The following is a 21,499-nucleotide window of genomic DNA, read 5'->3' on the forward strand; positions in this document are numbered from 1 at the left end:
TATCCGTCTACTCTCATGTAACACTTTGATCAAATGCTATTAGACAGTGGATTAAAAGCTAAGGTTGTGCTGGGGGTAGAATCAAGTTATAAAAATCTAAATTAAAAAGCTCTCAATGAAGTAATGCATTGTCTGAATTACTAATTTCCTTTAATAGCTGTCCAAATACAAATTTAAAGCAGCTCTTTGAAACATAAGGCTGACCAAATGGTGGAAACAGTACAAGGAACCTTGTGCTTTAAAGCAGTGCTCTGTCATCCACCATAAACACATTCATAATGCATGTAAAGCAGCTGCTGGGTGACTTTACGGCCCGAGAGTGGGCTGTAAATGACCTTGACTTGCAACAACAGCATAAGACCACCTAAACCACAGTGCTGCTATAAGGATGTACGAGGACCCACACCCCCACAGTTCCAGGCAAATTTCAAGCTGCTGTTCTGCTTGTTCCCAACCCACTGACTTCACTAACAGCAAACAGAATCATGACTGTCTAGTCACTATGTCATATCCCATTCTGCCTTATCTTTTTCCCTGTGCACATTTTAGTACAGTACATTGCATAAGTGTTCAAAACTTCTTATTACTATCTTCTTCCCTTATTTTTTTATTTTTCTTTTCTTTTGGATATCTGTAATATTGATGGTTCAGGACTTAAGTGCTTCTGTTGGCTAAACATATAATCAGTACCTTTTCAAGGTCCTGATTCAGCATTCTGCAGAGAATGAATAAACGTAAGTCTAGAGGCAAGCAAACATCAATGTCAACATTGCAGGATTTAAAATATAAAGAAAACACACTTTGAGGTTGTTTTATCAGGAGAGGAAATGTATTGGTATGTTTCTTAGACCTCAAGGATTCACACAATGTGTTTTGGTGAGAAACGTTGAATGCAAGAAATCTCCACAGGGTTGAAACATACTGTACAACCCAAAATCTATGGCAATTAATTGTCATATTTACTGTGCCTTCATAAAGATAATGTAACAGTAAGTACCTATAATAAAACGGTTTGTGATATTTCCTTCCTCCCGCTGATGAATTCAGCATGACCAATCAAAGATTCTGAGCATCTGGACATCTGGTCTCAACTTGGACTCTCAGTTCATTTATTCATTCAGATCCTTTATAAGCAATGTACCGTGAATATATTTAGGTCAGTAAGGGATTCGTAATGTTGGTAATTCAGTAAATCTGATACATCTGGTTTACTGTTCTGCTCTACATTGAGGTTTAATTCAGATTCATGACAGTCCCTCCAGGTTTTCATGGATTTGCACTCTGCATCTTGTAAAAGGGAGGAGAGGGGGGTTCGTGGTTGCCGCATTGTTGAGTCACCATGTGTTGCCTAGTAGTTTACACACATACCAGTAGAGAGACACACACACACACACACACACACGCACACACACACACACACACACACACACACACACACACAGAGTCTTAGAATCAGTTTAAGGGTGGCAGCGAGGGGTTAACAAGCAACAGTAGTCTTTCTGTGCCCTCACCGCCTGTTACAAACTGGTTGGAAAGTTTGTGAATGAATCATCACCATCTGCTGCAGAGTGAGTCAAGCTGTGACTCTGCTAGTCTCAGTTAAACTGATGCCCTGTTCAGTTGTAATCATTCAAGCCCTGCTGGTGTTTCCTTGGTCTCTGGTAGATACTATTTTACCTGCAGAGGGAATCAAAACAAATCAAACTCTAGTTCATGTGAGATCACCTGAGCATGATCGACTCCACTAATACTGTACATGACCTTTACATGTTGGTGTAAGACTGGATCGCCCACTTCATGCCCTACCTCAGGTGCCACAATTGGCCACAACCTTTTATATTGTCTTGATTCCTAATTTCCCATGTTTGTTAATGCAAACTTAACACTCCCATGTTTACATGTTGTTTTTGATGAATTCAGGATCTACAGCAATCAGTAAAACCACAAAGTAATGCCATACTGATTGTTTCCAGGTTCTTCCACTTTATTACCGCCCATGAAACTCAAATGTTTCACATTAAAAGCAGGAATGCACAGATACACCAGATTATTACTGGAACCAGTACTGACCTTATTCAATTCATCATGTCTGCCACAATGTGACTGATCATCAAACACAGTTTCTTTGTAATAGTCACTAGAAAATTCTAATGTTTTCTATCTGCTTTGAGAAAAGAAAACTCTTTTTTTAGGATGGTAATCAGTATTGGCAGATATCCTGAGATGACATATCAGAATCAGTATCAGTACACAAAAGTCAGGTTGATACAACCCTAACTACGTCTTCCTGTGGCTCAATAGCCATAATCCCTGTCTTCCTAGTTACATAGGCTTTTAATTTGAAAAGTCTGCAAGAAAATCATTTGTGGTATTAATGAAAATGTAGCTTGTAATGAATTTGCCCTGGGAGCCATTATAGATTTGGTAATTTCCCTCCAGCTCAATGTGTTTTACGCAGCTTTTATTTGCACTGGATAGCTACTACTATGTGAGAACTGATCATTATTTGAATACCAGCTTTTACTGGAGAATTTACAGTTTATCATAAGATTGTTTTCTGCAGGAATTCTCCTTTCAGAAGACATGGATGAAAATGAGCATCAGTAATTTCTACTCATGAGTAGCTGCTGACTATTAGATGTCAGCATCACCCTCCAAACACCCATAAAGCTCCAGTCTTAGGATCTCAGAGGAGAAGCAGGACCTTTATTTTTGAGCATTTCTGCACTGTTTGGGGGGGCGCTGACACCTGCTGTGAGCCATGGGGGCTCAGCTGCTCTGATGCTTTGTGCATGGTTCCACTGGCCACATGGGATGTTAGCATGGCTCTACTAGGTGACACAAGTCACAGCATGGTGACAACTACAACCTCACGCTCTCTAAGATCACATGTGCATTCAACTGGAGAGCAGCACTCCTGGGGGTGGGGGTGGGGGTGGGGCTGGTGAAGAGAGAGTGGACAGTGAGAGACACAGACATCCTCTCTCTGTATACACACACACACACACTCACACAGACTCACCACATGCATACAGTATATGAGTGGAAGCCGTGATGGCACATCCTATACATGTCAGCATCAGATGGCTCATTGACCTTGAGCTGGACGACTACATCACATTGGATCTGGAGTGTGTGAGGAGGAAGCTACGCAACAGCAAAGACAGACAGCTGATCTGTATACTGCACCTCTCTGTGGAATGAATCAGGCAGTGCAGCACAGTCATATATAAATCTGAGACCACCTCTCCAGTTAAAGGACCAGTGTGTAGGATTTTTTTTTTTTTGGGGGGGGGAGGGCACTACTGGGGCTCTACTAGCAGAAACTCACTATTTATAATGTTCTCATTAGTGTTTAATCACCAACAAGTAATTGTTGTGTTTTCATTAGCTTCGAATGAGCTCTTCATATCTACATCGGGAGTGGGTCCCCTTCCAAGGAGTCCACCATGCTGCACTGCCATGTTTCTACAGCAGCCCAGCATGAACACACCAAACACTGGCTCCGTTTTTATTTTACCTAAAGGGGCCACCATAGGTTCTCTGTTGGTTGCAATTTGCAACCTCAACACTAGATGCCACTAAATGCCACACACTGGTCCTTTAAGTGAATGGGGAAGTGGTCAATTGTATATAATGTAAAGTTCATACATGTATATATGTAAGTTCATACATATATGTATATAAAGTTAAAGGACCAAGTACCAAATGCTGTTATAAAACTGGGTCATTGTCATTTAAATGGCTAATAGGGGCATTTGTCAATGACAAGAATGCAAGAGTACAAGAGTGGTACAGAAATCAGCACTTTGATATTAAATTTTCAATAAAACACAATTAAAAGCTAAAACTATGTGTGACTGTGGTGATCAGTCAAAAACACATGAATATGTGTTTATGTCCAGCGACAATCACAGCAACGTTCAATATGCCAAAAAAGTGCCCCATTTAAGAATTGTAGCATTTTCAGCAGTCACTGGAAAACTGAAGGTAGAGGTGCTTTGATGCAGTTTGGTGGATCTGTGTTGGTGCCAGTGTTGACATCATTAAGTGGGTGGTCAGGTATCAGCCACATGTGATCAATCCAAATTAGGCTGAAGTTAATTTTTCTGTCCTGCGCTGCTCATTTCTATGTGTATGTCTAAAGCTACTGTTGATGCTAAATCCTCACATCCTGCATCCTGCCGCTCAGAGTTAGCTAGCATAACAAACACTGCCTCCATACAGTTCTGTCACAGCTGAGATTATGTGACACACTTTTCCTCTCACAAATTAAACGTTGAATTCATAACCATTGAAATGCACCAGTCCAGCCATAGCATTGAGAGGGCTGTTTAGAAACACTGCATGGCCTTGTTGCAACACAGTTACAGCATTACAATTAAAATTGGTCTAGAAGTGAAGAATTAATGTAGTTACAGTCTCAGCATTACATTACACATACAAGAATGATCTTAATCAGTGACAGGTTTTAAATCAGGAAAAAACAATAGCACTGGTGTTGTATTAGTACTGAGTACTTCCTGTAATTTAACACTTAAATACAGTGGGGTCCAAAAGTCTGAAACAAAAAAGATCTCAGGTTTTTGGACCCCACTGTGTATCAGTAGTTAAAGATAGTGTTACGTTGTAATTTGGACTGGACCAGCTGGGAAAGTTAAGCAAGAAAAAGCAAGTAACACTTTCTCCTCATCATTTCTGATCAGTCGCCCCTGAGTGCGGCACATGAGCTCCCTTTGCTCCAGTGAACTGAACTGAAGAAGAGCAGTACTTTAAACTAGACACAGATCTGTGGCAGGTGAGCTAACCTGCACGTGTCTTACCTCCTGACAGATCTACTGGGCTGCGAGGAACCTGGGGTTCGGGCAGCATGGGGCTGTGCTCTTTAGGGACGTCTAACCCTGCTGGGGGTGTAGGATGCTGGGGCTCCGCTATACTTGGAGGTCTCTCTGCTTGGATGGGTGCAGCTCCCAGCTCCACATTGACCCCCTTTCCTCCAGGTTGGGAGAAACCTAAAGAACAAAAGCGGACAAACACACACACACACACACACATATATATATAGGGTCAGTTTTGGAGATTCTCTTAGCATTGATGCTAGTCTTACTAAATATACACCACTAATGAAAGGTAGTCTATTTAATGTAAGGGTGGTCTTCCTATTTAATGAGGGTAGCCCACTGACATAATGTAATAGTATTCCTGACCTATAGGGAACTTATTGTAGTGGCCTGCAAAAGCACACTAGGAGCATGAGGCAGAGGGTGGACAAGGGTGTACTAGGTATTAGTTTATTCATCACAGCACGAACAAATCAAATTATTGTACTGTACAAAGACAAAGCAGAGACAGAGCAAGAGAAAAAAAAGAGGAATGAATGACTCAAAAAAACAGCATATATAACCTGAGCACCGTCGTCCACTGTAGCTTAGTGGATGTACTTATGGTCTAAATATGCACAGTATGTGTGATAAGAGTCGGCAGAGGCTGGTGGTGTTATTATGAATGTGTGTATGTCTATGGTGTGTGTGTGTGTGCGTGTGTGTGTGTGTGTGTGTGTGTGTGTGTGTGTGTGTGTGTGTGTGTGTATTGTCTAAAAACGCATAATTGAGTGAGATTAGTCCAGACTGTGTGTGTGTGCGTGGAGGGTATGGTAAATTGGTGGAAATTGGGTTACAGAGTAATTTCGAGGACATTCATGGACATGTATGTGTGTTTGTATGAGTGTCTGTGTGAGAAAAGTGTGTGCATGCGTGCATGTGTGCGTGTGTGTGTGTGCGTGTGTGTGTTCAGGCCTGCAGCAGTGATTCGGTGGCCCAGCGACGACAGGTCTCATTAAGGCAACAGTGAGAGCTGGGTATGCAGAGGTTGGCAAAGTGAAAGGCATAACTCAGCCTCATAGCTCATACTGGGTGGGTGTGTGTGTGTATGTATGTGTGTGTGTGTGTGTGAGTGTGTGTGTGTGCGTCACTCTGTAGAGTATCAGCAGATACCAAGTCACTGACAGCAACAGCTCTCCATGCAACTAACTGGGTGAATTTCACAGCCTCAGTTTGGAGGCAAGTTGTTGCATTAAAGCGACATTTCTAATGAGAAAGTTCATCTAATGAGCAAAAAGATCTGAGTAATGAAATGTCAGTCATGTTTGTTTGTAATGTTCCTCAATGATAGACGGTTCGTGCATGTTTGTAAAAGTGTATTTCTAAAAATCCCTCATTTTGACACATAATTTAGTGTATACAGTATGTGTAGAAATACAGGCAGGTCATTACTGGCATTATGTAGAAATTAAAACAAAGTACTTGTGTGTGCATATGGTTACTGTTGACCTTTGATGACATAAGAGCAAATTAGAAGAAGTAAATGGATTGAAGTATAATTTTAAATGAGAAAACCTCAACGACACTGATGATCCTGTTGTTAGCGTAACTGAGTTGCTTCCCCCTCTCAGTGCCAAAAGTTGACAGTTGAGAAACAGCCACATGCCTGTGATTGGTCAACTTAGAGCATAATCCATGCCAAAATAAGACGTTTTTTCAGCTGCATGTAAAATTGACCTGTTGCAGCATCTTGAGTTTTAATGATGTTATGTCCCTGCAAGCTAGAGATGCTACACCCGAACCGGACTCCACATCCACCCTTCAGTCCCTCAGACTGTCTCCCTGACACAGCTGGTTTTAATCCCTGAAGTCTTTTGTCTTGCGAAACCAAGTTTGTTCAAGTAAGTTTTCTAGAGCAGGGATTTCTTCACCCCCCTGTTGTCAACTCATTACGGCCCCCTGAGGCCAGAGGGCAGAAAACACACACTGGTACTTGACGGTTGGTGAGAACTGCAGCTGTGGTGTTTTTTTCTCCAAAGGAGCGACAATGAGCTCACTTGAAAACAAACTTTGAAAAGCAAAACATGGTTTTTTGAAGCGTTTTCAAACAATATTTCATGAGATTTCAAGGACGAAGACTAACTGGAGGACTAACTAACACCTCTGTAAAAGAGCAGCACACAGCCACTGCCCTGAGCTTTCCTATGTGAGCTACGGGGCTATGTCCCTGCTAATAATGTTAGCTAGCTACCTGTTCGCGCAAGGAAACGAATAGTTAATATATGGACTAACTTCATTTGCAGCAACAGAACAGCTGAGACAAATGGAAAACACACACCAGCAGCCTTAAGATTTATAAAAAGAGAAGCTAATGTAACATGATCAAGAGCTTTTGAAGTGGAAATACTGAAAGTGGATAAATCTTACTTCAAATTGGGCATCTCTGGTGTTGAGTTTATTTTCTAACCATAGGAACAAGTACAGGATGAATGCAGAATGATAATTTTTTGCATTAAAGAGTTAACAATGCTCACTTAAGCTACTATCAGTATTTGAGTTTAAAAGAAGAGTAAATGCAGGTAAAATCGTGTCAGGTGAGCAAGAGAACAGTGAGTTTCTGGCTACATTTAGTTTGAGATTGACAACCACATATGGTAAGCAACTTCTTTAAAGGCCTTATATAGCACAGATGGAGTAAAAAAAAAAAAAACGTAAATATATTTTCATTAAAAGACGGCCTGATGGCGGAGTGCTTAGAGTGCGTACCACAAGAGCGGGTGCTCTTAGCAGGCGACTGACCGGCCCGACTCTTTCCTGCGTGTCATTCCCCCTCTCTCTCTGCCCCTTCCCTGTCACTCTCTACTGTCCCATCAATAAAGGCAAAAAATGCCCCAAAAAACTTCTAAAAAAAAACAAAAAACTAACACAACACCACAATAGGACTGTGTATTGCTGCGTAATTGCACTTTTTTCTCCACGTTGTTAACTCATGGTTATAAAACTTATATCGCATTATCAGACATAGAAATGAAGTCTAGATATATTTTCCTAAATATGTAAAACTCTCATCTGGCTGTTGTATTGTTGTTGTATTTGTCCATCATTTGGTCAGAAGCTTAGAGGATACTTAGAAAGTGAGAAATGCATGTTATTCATCTAATCAGTATGTAAATAAAGGCACTGGGCAACAGGTGCTACTGCAGGAGGAACTATAATGAAAGTACCGCTGGTGTTTCACTCAGTTTCTCTTCACCATTACTTGTTGACTAATGGTGAAGATGGTGAATGGTGACTGGTGACCGGGCGCCTTCCTAAAGTCTCAACTGTTGTGTAGATTCAGTCATAGAAAATAAAAACGTTGAAGGACCTTCTACATTTGCGGCTGGGAAACAAATGCCAAGTTAGAAGAGTCTATGAATCAATATACTATTTATAAGTACTTATAACTAGTTATTAGTTATTATTTTAGTAGCAGCACCAGTTTCAGTGTTAGAAGCAGTTAGAGGAAAATAATGCGAGCTCTACCTGAGAAAGCTCCCATCAGGCCAGTATCCATCATTTGGGCAGGGCTGGTCTGAGAGCCCAGAGGATCTGAATAACCTGCCATGGAGGCTGGCAGGAGGGAGGGAGGGGGGGAGGCATGGAAGAACAGGAAAGACAATGACAAGAAGAGAAGAGACGAGAAGGAAAAAAAGTGATAAGGAAGATGATGGATGGATAGATGGATGAGGTTGTCAATGGAGAAAAAGAAGGAATAGATGAATAGGAGATGGTGCATGGTCATGAAGGCATGAATAATTTAGAATGGGCGAGGTAGAGGTAGACAACAAGGGAAGCAAAGGTGGAAAAACATTGGGAAAAAAATCACAATCATTTCTATATTTTAGACTATACAGGTACAATATTGTTCTGGTTTCACACCCAGAACAAATTATACATAGCTACACATCACTGTTTCAGCACTCATTAACAACCTCATCAGAAAATTTGATATGCTGTTGTACATATATCTATTTTCATACCTTTTGCTTGTACATAATAGCTATTTACCTTTGTTTTTCTTCTTTTTGTCCTTTTGTATTTCTAATGTCTATATTTGTATCCTGAGAGCTCGAGACAACCACAGACAAATTCTCAATATACTCAGCTCAATATACTCAGCCAATAAAGTCTGATTCTATCCAAACGATAAAGTCAGTATTATTATTATTCATCCTAGAGGTGGAATGAAGCCATTGCATCTTCCCCCTTTCTGCTCCCGCAACATGATTGGCTGCTGTCAGTAGTCTGTCTGATTCAAAGCTGATTGGCATCATACTTTTTTTTCAACCGCAATTTAACACCTCAGGCCTTGGTGCAGATATCAAATCATTTCATGTCAGGTTAATCAAATTTAAAGTGAAGTCACAAGTCACTGGTAGCGAGTAAAAGTGAAGTTGCAAATCTTTGAGTTTTATTAAAGTAAATTAAAGTCAAGTCAAAGTCACTGAAAATAGCATTAGCTAATGTGTAGCTGTCTCCAATATGCAAAAAGCCCAATTATTCTGACCACTAACATTACACACCTCCAAGAAAACACCACTGCTGCACCACCATGGAGGAAGTAGTTTTTTCCAAGCAGTTTTTATTTGTTTCATTTTATTTGGAAGTTTTACTTTGGGGCGTTGTTCTTGTCCTTCGTACCTGATAAAAAGTCTGTAGCCAAGGCCTGCTTCTGGTCAAGAGAAAGTGGCCGCACCTCTCCCTGCGGCTCTGGGCGTGACGCTGATGTCTGTCCCCCCGAGGTCAGCTTGCAACCTGCAGTGACAACATGGATCATCGAACATCAGTTCCCCCCTCCTCGCTGATGACGTGTTACTGTGCATCCCGTATTTAATGACACGAGGCTAAGAAATCACTCTCAACACAAATCGCCCCCTCGCACAGCAGTCATTTACAAAACAAACAATTCTATATGGTGGACTGTTACACACAACATGCTCACATGGACCCACATGAACGGTCACACAAGCACCCACACTCTCACCTGCCAAATTTCCTCCCAGAAGCAGATATCCCAGTCCCATACAACTCAACATTCAGTGGTGTTTCCTATCTGCTGCTCTGTGCCTCTCTCTCTGTCTGTCTCCACTGCAGCCTCAGCTGGCTCTGAGCTACTAACACTGTGAACCCCCAGTCACACACACACACGCACAATCGCCACACAAAGAGAGACACACACATACACACGCACAAGAATGCAATCGCAGTCAGGGAGTCTGGGTTTGGTGTGACGTCTCACTGTCTGTCTGGTTCAGGTCCCAGGCCCCGCCAGCTAGCGCCTCCCCTCACATCCCACTCCCTCCCTCTCTACTCCCGTAGTCACCCTTCAACTCTTGTGCCCGTCTCCAACCAGAGGTCCAGAGTGGACCGCAGAGGACAGACCCCTGACTGGCTGATTTAATGTGGCTGGAGAAGAGGGGAAAGAAAGACGAGGGAAAGGGGAAAGATGGAGGAGGGTCAGAGAGGACGATGCAGGGAAGATCTGAGTTGGAGTTACAGACAGGCAAGGATGTAAGGAGGAGTGAAGAATGGAGGAAAGGAAGGAAGATGGGTAAACAGTAAGGAAGTGAGGCAGAGGAGGAGGGAAGGAGCAGAGGAAAGACGGAGGGAGGCACCAGTGGCAACCCTCTCCCAGCAGCGTCCACAGAGGGTGACAGTGAGGCGAACAGACAAGACGCCACCCAAAGTCACAAATGCTTCCATGTATCAGACACACACAGGGGCCATGGCGGGGTGTGCATTGTCTGTCTCGGCAGGACGCAGAAAACAGTCCGTCGGCAGGGTCACTGATTGATTCAAAAACACTAGTGCAGCAGCACTCGTCCTCACGGTCTCGAGTTCTGTCTGTCTGCCAGTCGTTGTGTCTCTCTCTCTCTGCCTTGTAAACAAATTTTTGGGGAAATAACAGGAGACACGCAAGGTCACAACAGACTTCCCTCGCCAAAACAACACGCACTGAGCATCTTCTGCTCCTCTTGGTTAAGCCAGTGAAGCAGAAACCAGGCGGATGTTTCCCCTGCTGTGCTGCGCTGCTGTCCAAGGTGCTGAAATCAGACTAAGCGGCTTTGAAAGGGCAGTCAGGGGCACTGGTATGAAAACCTTTAATAGTATCCCTATTTGCATTTTCAGCCCTTACTGAACCATGTGGCTTGACTCGGGTAGATCACAGCCTTATTTGAAGCTGTGGCCAGGGGGTGTTTTCAAATCATCGGGAGGGAGGTTACGCAAATACATAACCTCAAAGCTGGTAGCTGTCTGGTAGGTCCCCATCACTCAAAGAAAACATCTTTTGGGCAAAATTAGCAGCCATATTAGCAGACCGAGGTGACACAACTAGAGAGTCAGTAGATACCTATTACAGTGGTACTTAGAAGGATGATTTCAGTAGTTATGATGCTGTGCTCGCCAAGTTAATGGCTGAGATCTGCGACCACAAAGTCGTAGAGGCCATGAGACACAAGCAGTAAGACACTGATGCAAGTTTTAAACTATCTGTTAGGTTAGCTAGATTTATTTGGTTGGGAAAACAAAGTTGAGTGATGAAATTTTTATCCAGATTCACAGCTGTAAACATCCATCATACTTTCCACACCTACTTCCTGACTCAGCTCACAGCCCACTCTGCTCCCCACAGTTGTCCTCATCCTGTTTTGTTGTACAATGGGGGATTTTTACATCAGCATTTCAGGCACACTCACTTTCAGTTCTGCATCAAAATAAAGTGGCGTCAATGATCAATGGTTCCTAACCTTTGCAGGACATACCCGCACAGAGTATGAGACCGGCTCAGTAACCCCTACATCAAACCCCCCACGATAGATGGGATGGCTCAGGCATGTAGATGCCTTAGTCTTAGTCTTCTTTTTCAGTCAAATTTACATTCGTACTTTGTTGGAAAAAAAATCTGAGGTCTGTTCTGCTAGAGAAAAATATCTAGGTGGGTGGAGGTGTGGTGGAGGAATTAGCACCAAAACCACCTCTTATCACAATTACTAAGGATACAACATTATTATAACCAATAGAAACAACTGAAACTAAATAAGACCCAAGCTTAAATAAACCAGTTTAGATCTCACCAATGTCTACATAAGACAAGGCATAAAATTCCCCATTGAAATTAATTTCTCAAATAACTGCTGCAACCATGTTTTTTCTGAAATTTTGGGGGTTAAGATTTTTTTTTTCTGTCAGCATATATTATTGTTCCTGAGGTCTTCTTCTTGCTCAGACAAATTCTAAGGGGTTCACTTGAGTCCGCAGGAGGAAATTTCATGCTGGATTTACACTGTACACACTGGACTGTGTTTAATGTACCGCTGGTGAACTGCTCAGCTTGAACGAGGGAGGAAGACCAACTGTGATGCATCAAATCTGAGTGTGTGCATGTGTGTGTGTTTGAGTTTGTCTCGGGGGGTGGGGGGGGGGGGGTGTTGTTTCAGTTTTAGTGGGTTTTTTGGAACATGTCCCATAAATTGTTCCTAGTAGGTGAGTCAGTGCTCAACAGGAGGCTTATTACAGTGTCGTCAGTCATCATGACGACTTGACCTTTAACAACTGTCTCACAGATAATCACTTCAGGGCCTCGGTCTTTGGCAGAACATTTTCACATTAGAGCTCACATAAGCAGTATGACTGACTCCCAAGTTTAAATCTCAGATCTGTGATATACAATTTGTCTTTTTAATTATGGATAGTTAGAAATTAAAAAGTCTTTTTAATCTTACATTCTTCTTTAGGATCACTTTGTAACAGCTATCCAAATACAGAAGAATAGTCTTTTGGCTAACTCTGCTGCTTTCACAGCAAACAACATGGGTCACATATGATTGACAGGTGTGACGCGTGTTTGAATGAGAATGCTTGGGTGTAAAAAATACATCAAAAGAGAAAAATATCATATCACTAAATTAAACTAGCATGCTTTAAAATGTAAAAACCAATGTTCTCTGAAGTCGAGCCATTATCACCTCTTCAGTTTGTGGAGTTGAGAGGCTGAACTTTGCATAATCACCACACGGAAACGCAGTGAAATCACTACCTTCTGCTTTTCTCTCAAGAGCTAAGAGGTAAGTGAAATGAAGTTGCTGCTACAGTAAAGTTGATGTATCATAGATGCAGAAAGTTGTGTGGAAGTCTGCTGTTTATCTAAATTCAAATTTAAAGCAATAACTAGCAAAATGAGACAGCACTGTTATTTCTAAGTGTATGAAAAATACAACAATACAAACATACACACAAGTGTGAGTCAAACCTTCTTAACAGCAGAGAAGGACTGCACCTCTACCTCTTACCATGCAATTTGTATGTGGATATCATATTTGGATAAGGAAAAACACATGTAAATGCAGATTGCATTGCACACAGAACGCATTGCAGTCTGAATGTAAGTGGATCAGCCAGACTACCTCTGAAAGTCTAGGTTGTCATCAGACCTGAGACAGGTGTAAATGCACTCATGTACATGTGACCACATTCCTGAGGAAAACATCAACCTAACAAGTGTAAAGGTCACGTAACTCCACCTATTCCTGCTGCAGTAATAAACGTATTCTGAAAAAGAACCAGTGTTGTAAAAGGAGCAAATTCTTCTTTAGGTTCAAAACCAAACTCAGTATAAATAACATGTTAATAAAGCGGATGGATGAAGCCAAACTTCTGGGAGATATTACAGACAATAAATCATTATGGAACAAACACATACAGAGAGTGGTAACAAAAATGGATAGGATAGGAAATGTGCAAAGCATCTGAAACAACAAACTATAAAACAAGTAAGTCAAACTTCATTAATCTTCATTAAGTAATATAAGACAATTGTAACTGGTCCAGATTAAAGCAGTGGGTGTCGCTCTTTATTTTGGATGGAGAACAAATGTTAGCAAAATACATGAATGTCGCTCTTGGTTTGAAGTAAAAAAAAAAAAAAAGGATTTCTTTTTTCATTGATGGTTTTGATTCAGAGTGACATAACAACAAGGACTCCATTTATTTTTTCATGAAAAACTATCCTTTAGCACAAGTACAAACAATTATTCACCAAGGCTGCTCCTGGAGGTTGTTTTACTTTGCCAAACTCTAAAACAATATCAGTTCAGTGTGCAGTAACATACAGAGCAATGCAGGAATGGATTTCACCCCCAGATCACATTATACAACAAAATCATGTACATGATCAAAAAAAAAAAAAAAAAATCATAATTAATGAGTATACTTTTGTGTATAGATTGATGGGCATGCAGTTTTGCAGGATGATATTAATCTGTTAGATTCAGTCTGTGATTGTTCATTTTCTTTGTGTTTGTGTTATTCAAATTACGTCAGCTGTTATTGTTATGTGAATTATTATGTGTTGCGCATAGTGGTATGTGTATTGCTGTGTTGTCACAGTACTTATTACTGTGAATGTGTATGGTTGTATTGTCAATATCAAAACTGTATAGACACACAAACACAAGAGCTAATGGGGATCAGTGTCTCTAATTATCCATCAAAAAGCTATTGAAAAGCCTTAGCAGAACTAAGGCTACAGGATGCCTTATATTAACTAAAAGCATTGCTGGTGTGAGATTTTAAAGTTTTAAGTTTCTCTGTGACAGCAGATCTGTGTGGGTCGAACTTGCTGACCTGATGTAAACCCAATTATCTAAGTAGGAAACAAGCCTCTAACAGGTAGTGCCACAAAACCTCTGCTACTGAGAGTTAAATATCTGATCCTGCGTTTAGTGTGAACGAAATTTCCGAATTATGTAAGAGCTGCTGCTGCCGCTGCTGCTGCTGGGGGGAGGCTGCTGACCTCAGTGTGAGGACAAGGTATTGCGAGACAGACTGGAGCAGCTATCCGTCTGACGGATGAACTTTATCGTCTCACAGGGCTCTGAGGACACACTCACAGCTACTCTGCTGTAGCTGCACTAATGTGGACAAACAAATGTGCACACACCCACATACACGGGCATGCAAGCACACAGTAAGACGTGCAAACACGCTAAAAGTACACACTCGTGCTCACAGACAGAGAAATACACACAAAACATGATGGCAGACAGATCGCCACAAAGTCAGACGCCATGCTCTGTGGACAGTTGGCAGATCTGAAAGAATTAAAATACACTTATTCTAACATTAACCATAACTGCTACTTTTCCTTACCCTAACCTCAAAATACGTCCTCACCTTAAAATTTACTGACTTACATTAAGGGGGCTTGCTTTTTGTCCCCATAAACCCCCAAACATGAGTAATACCTGGACTACACAGACACACACGCGCACACACACACACACACACACACTCTAGTCCTGCCTAATCCTACTCATGCATGGAAAAGTTGGCAAAGACGCACTGGAGCCCTGTGAGGGTTGTTCTGAGGACAAGTAGCAGATTCAGGATCAGTGATGCCAGCATTAGTGGAGGAACGCCGCCATTCAGACTCTGTTATGATGACATCCCCGACATCTGAAACATGACTCAGGCTGTAGTTACACTTTCTATTCCAGTGACATTTTCACCAGCTGCTTATGTTTGGCAGTAAAATCATCACTTCTTGTTCACCACTTTGTCTGGTTCTTAACACCATATATGGCGTTTTGGATGACAACGGGACACAAGACATTCAAACCCGGTGCTGACTGCAGATTGTACCGAGCTGGAGCATATTTTTGGTCCCTGTGGTTGATGACTCATTGTGTAGTAATTTCCTAAACTCAAGGGAATAAAAATAACAAGACATTTTCAAGCTGGCAGCAACTGAGTCATTCTTCAGTTGACGCTAAATATTCCCCTTCAATCAGCCAACCCTGTCAAGTTTTACCTTTCCATAACATAGACTGTATATAAAAATGGACATAGACTCTGGGTCTGTAATGTGAAGCCAGTGCTGAAGAGCCTTAAACCTGCATCTTATCTAATGACCATCAGGGGGCGACTCCACTGGTTGCAAAAAGAAGTCTGATTGTATTGAAGTCTATGGGAAAATGATCCTACTTCTTACCTAATTTATTACCTCAGTAAATGTTCTTCGAATGAGTTTATGGTCTCAGTCACTAGCTTCAAGTCTTCAATACAACGTGATGTACAGTTTTTAAATTATGGTCCATTTAGAGGAAAATAGATGATAAAGCAGGGAATGCATTCAGGTGGGACTACTGTGTGACTGACTGTACCACACCCAGCGACCTGCCAGACAATCAGGATAGAGCACAGAGCAGGTCAGCTCCACCCCTCACTCCTCCTCAGCTCCACCTTCTCCTCCAAATATGGTTTCTTCTGGTTTCAAAAAACCAAGATGGCGACGGCCAAATTACAAACTCGAGGGTTCAAAACAGCTGTTCACAAACCAGTGGGTCACAGTAGGTTGCCACTTCCATACCTGCAAAGCTGCAGCTCTGACCACACCCCTCTTCAGGGTAAAATAAATCGATCTATTCATAAAAGGTATGTTCACACACACATACACACACACACAGTGTCTGACTGATTAGACCTCTGCTGAGGCTGCAGGTGTCCTGGTATTTATGTGAGCTGCTGCACAGTAACAGATGCAACAAAGACCAAGAACAGCAGAGTTAGGAAGCTGTCAATCATTCACAGTCCGTCCACACCGACACAGGCCTGAGAGGAGGTCTGGTCAGGCGTGAATGAGAAACACCTGTGGGGTAATTATTGGTATGTAGAACCTTGCTTTCAAGTGCTGGACTTGTTCTATTCAGATGTATTGCAAACAATTAATTTATTCTGACTCTGTAGTCCTAATACAACTGCATGTTAAAAAGTGTCTGCAAATACTGTGTAGCCACACAATGCTACCTCTGGTCTAAGTTTTGTGTCATGTGCAGTTGGTGCACTCACAGTGCCAACACACTACATGCATTTCAATTTTGGGCTGAATGCGTCTATCAGAATCCTTATGGACCCTTGTGGACCCTTGTGGACCTGGGAAGAAAACTAAATGTATGTCATGTGGATCATGACAATGAGGAAACCATGAATTTCCCTTGACACAGTATCAAATGAGCAACTGCGATCTTCCACTGTCCAGCCAGTTAGAGGGACCCTGTGCCTGGCCTGGGCCAAGGCAAAGTATCTGGACCAGGACAAGACAAACACACACACACACACACACACACACACATATTCCTTCACTGTAAAGCATAGTAAGAGGGCAATAAAACAAAAAGGAGAGGAAGGGTTGATACTACTAGTGAAGTCTCATCCTTTCCTCAGTCAAACTTCCCCTTTGCTCTCCGTGCCTCTCTACTCTCTGTTCAGCAGGAGGGTTCTCACCTTCTAGCCTGTACTGCAGTGAAGCTATTGAGGGTAAAGTACTTTAAATCTCTCAGATATTTTAGTAGCTTTTATTTCCCTCAATATCAAAGAGAACCAGCCTTTCATTTGGTAGTTGTAACAGAGACAGAACTTCATTCTTAATTTCACATGTTCCCTGGTTAATGCAAACTCAGCACTTCCTCTGTGCTCACCTGTAATTCCATCAGCACAACAACAGCGTCAGGTGTTGTCCTTTTTTTTTTGTTCCTTAATGAAAAGCCAGCAGTGAGAAAAACCAATGAAACTCATCCCTTCCTGTAGATGTTTCACATTAAGAGTCTTCTAGTGTAGATAGTGTCATATTTCTTGTAGGCTTTTATTGTAAAAAATCAGCAGGAAATATTTTTGACTTCATTGACAAGACATTAACAGCGAATAAATAAAAACAAAAAAACAAAAAAAAACTGCAAAGTGGAAGCGATTGGAAATAATGAGTCAATAAAAGCAGTATAAACTCACAGCAGAAGAGAGGAGAGTACAACCTGTTGTTTTACACCAGGACTTTATGCATAATGCATGCAATTAATCTAAACTACACTGCAAATGGTTCATCTTAAACCAGACTTTGCGGTCGTATATGATCATTGCTCAGATCAAGTCTAGCCTAGGGTAACACAGCTATTTTTCCTACGTCCCCTCATTAGCTGACATTGTGAGGGCCAGTCTCTGTCCTCAGCGAGCTCCTCTGCCCCACTCTCCTCTTTCATAGATGGGTTAGATGAACCATTCAGGCTGGGTCAGGGCTACTACTGAACCAGGAGCAAAAAAATAATAGAGAGAGACACATCAACGGCAAACGAGGGTACCCTCTGGTGTGCAGTAAACCACACTAAACATGGCAGATTTAAGAAGCTCATGTCGATGTGCCACTTTTCCTTGAACCCTCTCTGCGAGTTAGAATATGTATTGGCTCGTTCATCAAGCGGGCACCCTGCGCAAATAAGGTCATGGCCTAGTTTGGATCTGGAAGAAGCCAGGATATAATTCATATGATGTATATATCGGGCAGTTTTACAATATATAGATGACTACACTGCATAGTAAACTTAAGGACGCTCCTTCTGAGCGCCTCATCAAAATTTCCCCATCCCTTTGGTTCATTTGATCATCATTACAGCTCACGGCCATATGAGCTAAATAACAAACCTTGACTTTTTTTCAATCTATTTCTATTCTAGATTCAGCGTGGCGCCCTATGGTTTACTTTACCGAAACCGTCTAATCTGGGATGAGCCGGCAGGATAGGCTGAAGTCCTGCAGCTGTCCTCCAGTTGACCCCAGCCTCTCCCTGCTCCTCTGCCTCAGCCTCAGCTCCTCCGGCTGGGACAGACACTACGGGTCAGGGCCACTGCAGGACCACAGGCGTGCAGTGACGGTTCACCGAGAGGACACAGTGCGACTCTCTGGTGAGGACAAACATCGAGAGTGTCCTCTTGATTCAGCCATGACATGGCATTAATCATGAACATCGAATCAGGTTGAATCAGCCAGTGGTTCCCCTTCTGTCCACATTTACCTGGACAGAGAGTCTGAATGTACCATGCTTTAGAGTATAATTAGCTTATTTTAGACCTGAGTCTGGTCCATGTCCTTGTGGGTGTATGGAAATTGTATTCTCATTTTTTGAGGTCCCATTCCTCATTCCTTCCAAGGATATGATGAAGAGAAAAGAGAGAGGAAGAGAGAGAAGAAGAGAATTAATTTAATAACAAAGAGTAAAAGCTGGATGTGGAGCGAGAGAGTGAGAGAGAAGGGAAAAGAAGGGGGGGCATAGTGAGGTGAGGTGAAGTGAGACTAGGAGGAGAGGGGATTAGAAGAGACAAACGCACCCTGACAGTGTCTCTGAGGTTAAGGATGTTATTTAATGACACCCATATGGTGCGAGCCCAGCCACAATTTGAAGGGTGTCCCCTGGTACTCTGGCGTACTTTGAGGGTTTCCTAACCACTGCACATTCAGCCGCAGCGACTCTATCAAGTCCTCCTCCAGTGGTTCTGTATGTGGGGATCTGACCAGTTATTATAGAAGATCAAAGATTGGCCTAGTTTAATTTAATCCAGCCAGAAACCCAGCCAATGTTGAACTTTTACAGCTCCTGCTGCAGCATATGCTCCACATGGACTTGATGCACACTGATGACACGACCCACATTAACAGAGCTACAGTATGTCCAGGTTTTTTTGGGTTTTTTTCAGTGCTCCTCAAAAGGAGATTCTGATGCTGTGGTAATGAATATGAGCACTGATGTGGACAACGTACGAGGCAGAGGAGACTGAACTGTTCAACCTGGCCGGCTGCTTTCATTGAGAAATCCAAAACAGATGTAACAGCCTGGCTCCAAAAGTCTTAACGCCTGCCCACATCACAGATTTGTTCAGCGATTTATAAAGACCTGGTGATGTGCCTATTGACGGCTTTGGAGGCTGGATTGGAAATTCACAGAGGTGCACCGTCAGGAGAAGCAAACCAGGCAAATGTATGGGGCCCCAAAGGGGAAAAGGGGGCTCATGATGGCCCCTTGCATTGGCACATATTGCAATGAAAACTACTGTATAAACGCCTTCAAACGTCCCATAAAGACACTATACAGTGCACTGCTATTGCTCTAAACATGTGAGGCATTCAGGGAACATCGGTAACTTGTTGCCTCTACCAACAGTCTGGATCTGAGGCGTTCAGGGAACATCTGTACAAATTTGTAACTGGCTACCTGTCTACATCTATGAATAACAGCAACAGAAGAAGTTGACAATTGTATTTAAGATTCATGGAGGTGTATAGGTTGTTACAAATCGACTGATGAGTGGTCAGTCAACTGAAGATAAAGCTGGTGAGATGAAGTGTGAGTGTAAATGTAAATGCAAATGTAAAACAAATTACCTTAAAATGCTACATCTTGACTTGTGCTGATCTCTGTCCAAGTGTGTTGAAATGTGCATGTACCATCATGTGACCTCAGTAAATGTGTTACTGTGAATGCATCTTTACATTTATCATGGTCAACGCAGCCTGATCACTCCAACTAACAGAGGAGGGTTTATACTGAGTCAACTTTGTACATACAAGACTAATCGCGTCCTTGCAGCTGCAGTATACATCTGTCTGTTTATACATCTATCAGGTGAAGTAGGCATTCCAATACTTTTTTATTAGGATGCAAGTGGAAGTGGGACACTTGTTTTTTGTGCTCCCAAACAAACTGAGATATGTCCCCAGAATTTACCCTGTCTCTTGTCCAATGCATCCTGGGATCAGCTCTACCCATGAGTGGGGTATAAAAAAAAATGGAGAAAAGGATGGATGGATACAGCATGTAGGCAGCCAAAGGGTGGGACAGATTCATATTGCTCATCTGTTTTCTGACTCTTTCTAACTGCTTCTCTTCCACCATGATTACAGATGTTGTTTCCTAAATGAAAGCACCAGGTGTGTGTGCTGTGTAAGACAGAGACAGGGAGCCGGGCTGTGGAGGCTGAGAAGTCAGGAGGCTAATGCAGTGATGCTACTAATCCAGTGTGTGAGAGGGTGATGAGCATTGACATGCAGAAGAGAAGCAAGGTGCATTGGATGTGACAACGTCTCTGTAGTGCGAGTGTGTGTGTTTTATGTTTCTGCAAGAAGCGGGTGGCTGATAGGACCTGCAGGTATCTTTAACAAACACACACACACACACACACACACACACGGCTGCCTGTGAAGACCTCCTCCCTCCATCCTGGCTTCCTTTCTTTGAATCCAGGCCTATTATGCCATTGTATCTCCTACACCTCCTTGCCCTTGCCGGAAAACAAGCCTGTGTTTGTCTGTCTGGAAAGAGGAAAATAGCACTGAGGCAATTCCTCTGTGGCTATTTCACTCCCACCCTAACTTTCTCTTGACCTCCTTCACGTCAATGTTTGTTAGTTTCTATTGGCAGGGTTGAGGAGTTCAGCCACCGCAAAGGATTTTTCTGACTACGCTCCATATTTTGTTCGCTCATATTTGCATTCCAGCTGTCACGCTTTCCAGCACCCCTCAGTGTCATGGCTCACAGTTCATTCTACTGAGCCTAGCAGGGGGACTGCATTTAGCTCCCACCAGCAGGGATTGTGCAGTCAGTACCTGTCAAATCAACACATGAAGCGAACAAGTGCAGCAAAGAGGAGGAGAATCACTAGTTGCCCATGATGATGTTTCCCGTTCAGAGTGTTTCACTTTTGAAGCTCAAAGGCAAGTCTGAAGCCTCACACACACACACACACACACACACACACACACACACACACACACACACACACACACACACACACACACACACACACTATATTCTGACA

At 42.4% G+C, this 21,499-nt stretch overlaps 1 protein-coding gene across 15 annotated transcripts in view; it reads right to left on the minus strand.

The window, feature by feature from the left end:
• Positions 1-21,499, minus strand: part of LOC139625543 (microtubule-associated protein 4) — a 118,541-nt gene that overhangs the window by 50,736 nt on the left and 46,306 nt on the right. For 9 of the 15 annotated variants that reach the window (XM_071485605.1, XM_071485612.1, XM_071485604.1 and 6 more), the window contains 3 exons: positions 9,504-9,617; positions 8,346-8,432; positions 4,824-5,012 (listed from right to left, as the gene is read on the minus strand). In XM_071485605.1, coding sequence (XP_071341706.1) covers positions 4,824-5,012; positions 8,346-8,432; positions 9,504-9,617 — 390 coding nt within the window. The remainder of the gene's footprint in view (positions 1-4,823; positions 5,013-8,345; positions 8,433-9,503; positions 9,618-21,499) is intronic. The other 6 variants (XM_071485606.1, XM_071485609.1, XM_071485617.1 and 3 more) reach the window with 2 other exon arrangements.

Source organism: Trachinotus anak, unplaced genomic scaffold (genome assembly GCF_046630095.1).
Source record: "Trachinotus anak isolate AG129_WGS33_773 ecotype Australia unplaced genomic scaffold, CSIRO_AGI_Tana_v1 ptg000009l, whole genome shotgun sequence".
In the NCBI taxonomy this organism is placed as follows: Eukaryota; Metazoa; Chordata; class Actinopteri; order Carangiformes; family Carangidae; genus Trachinotus; species Trachinotus anak.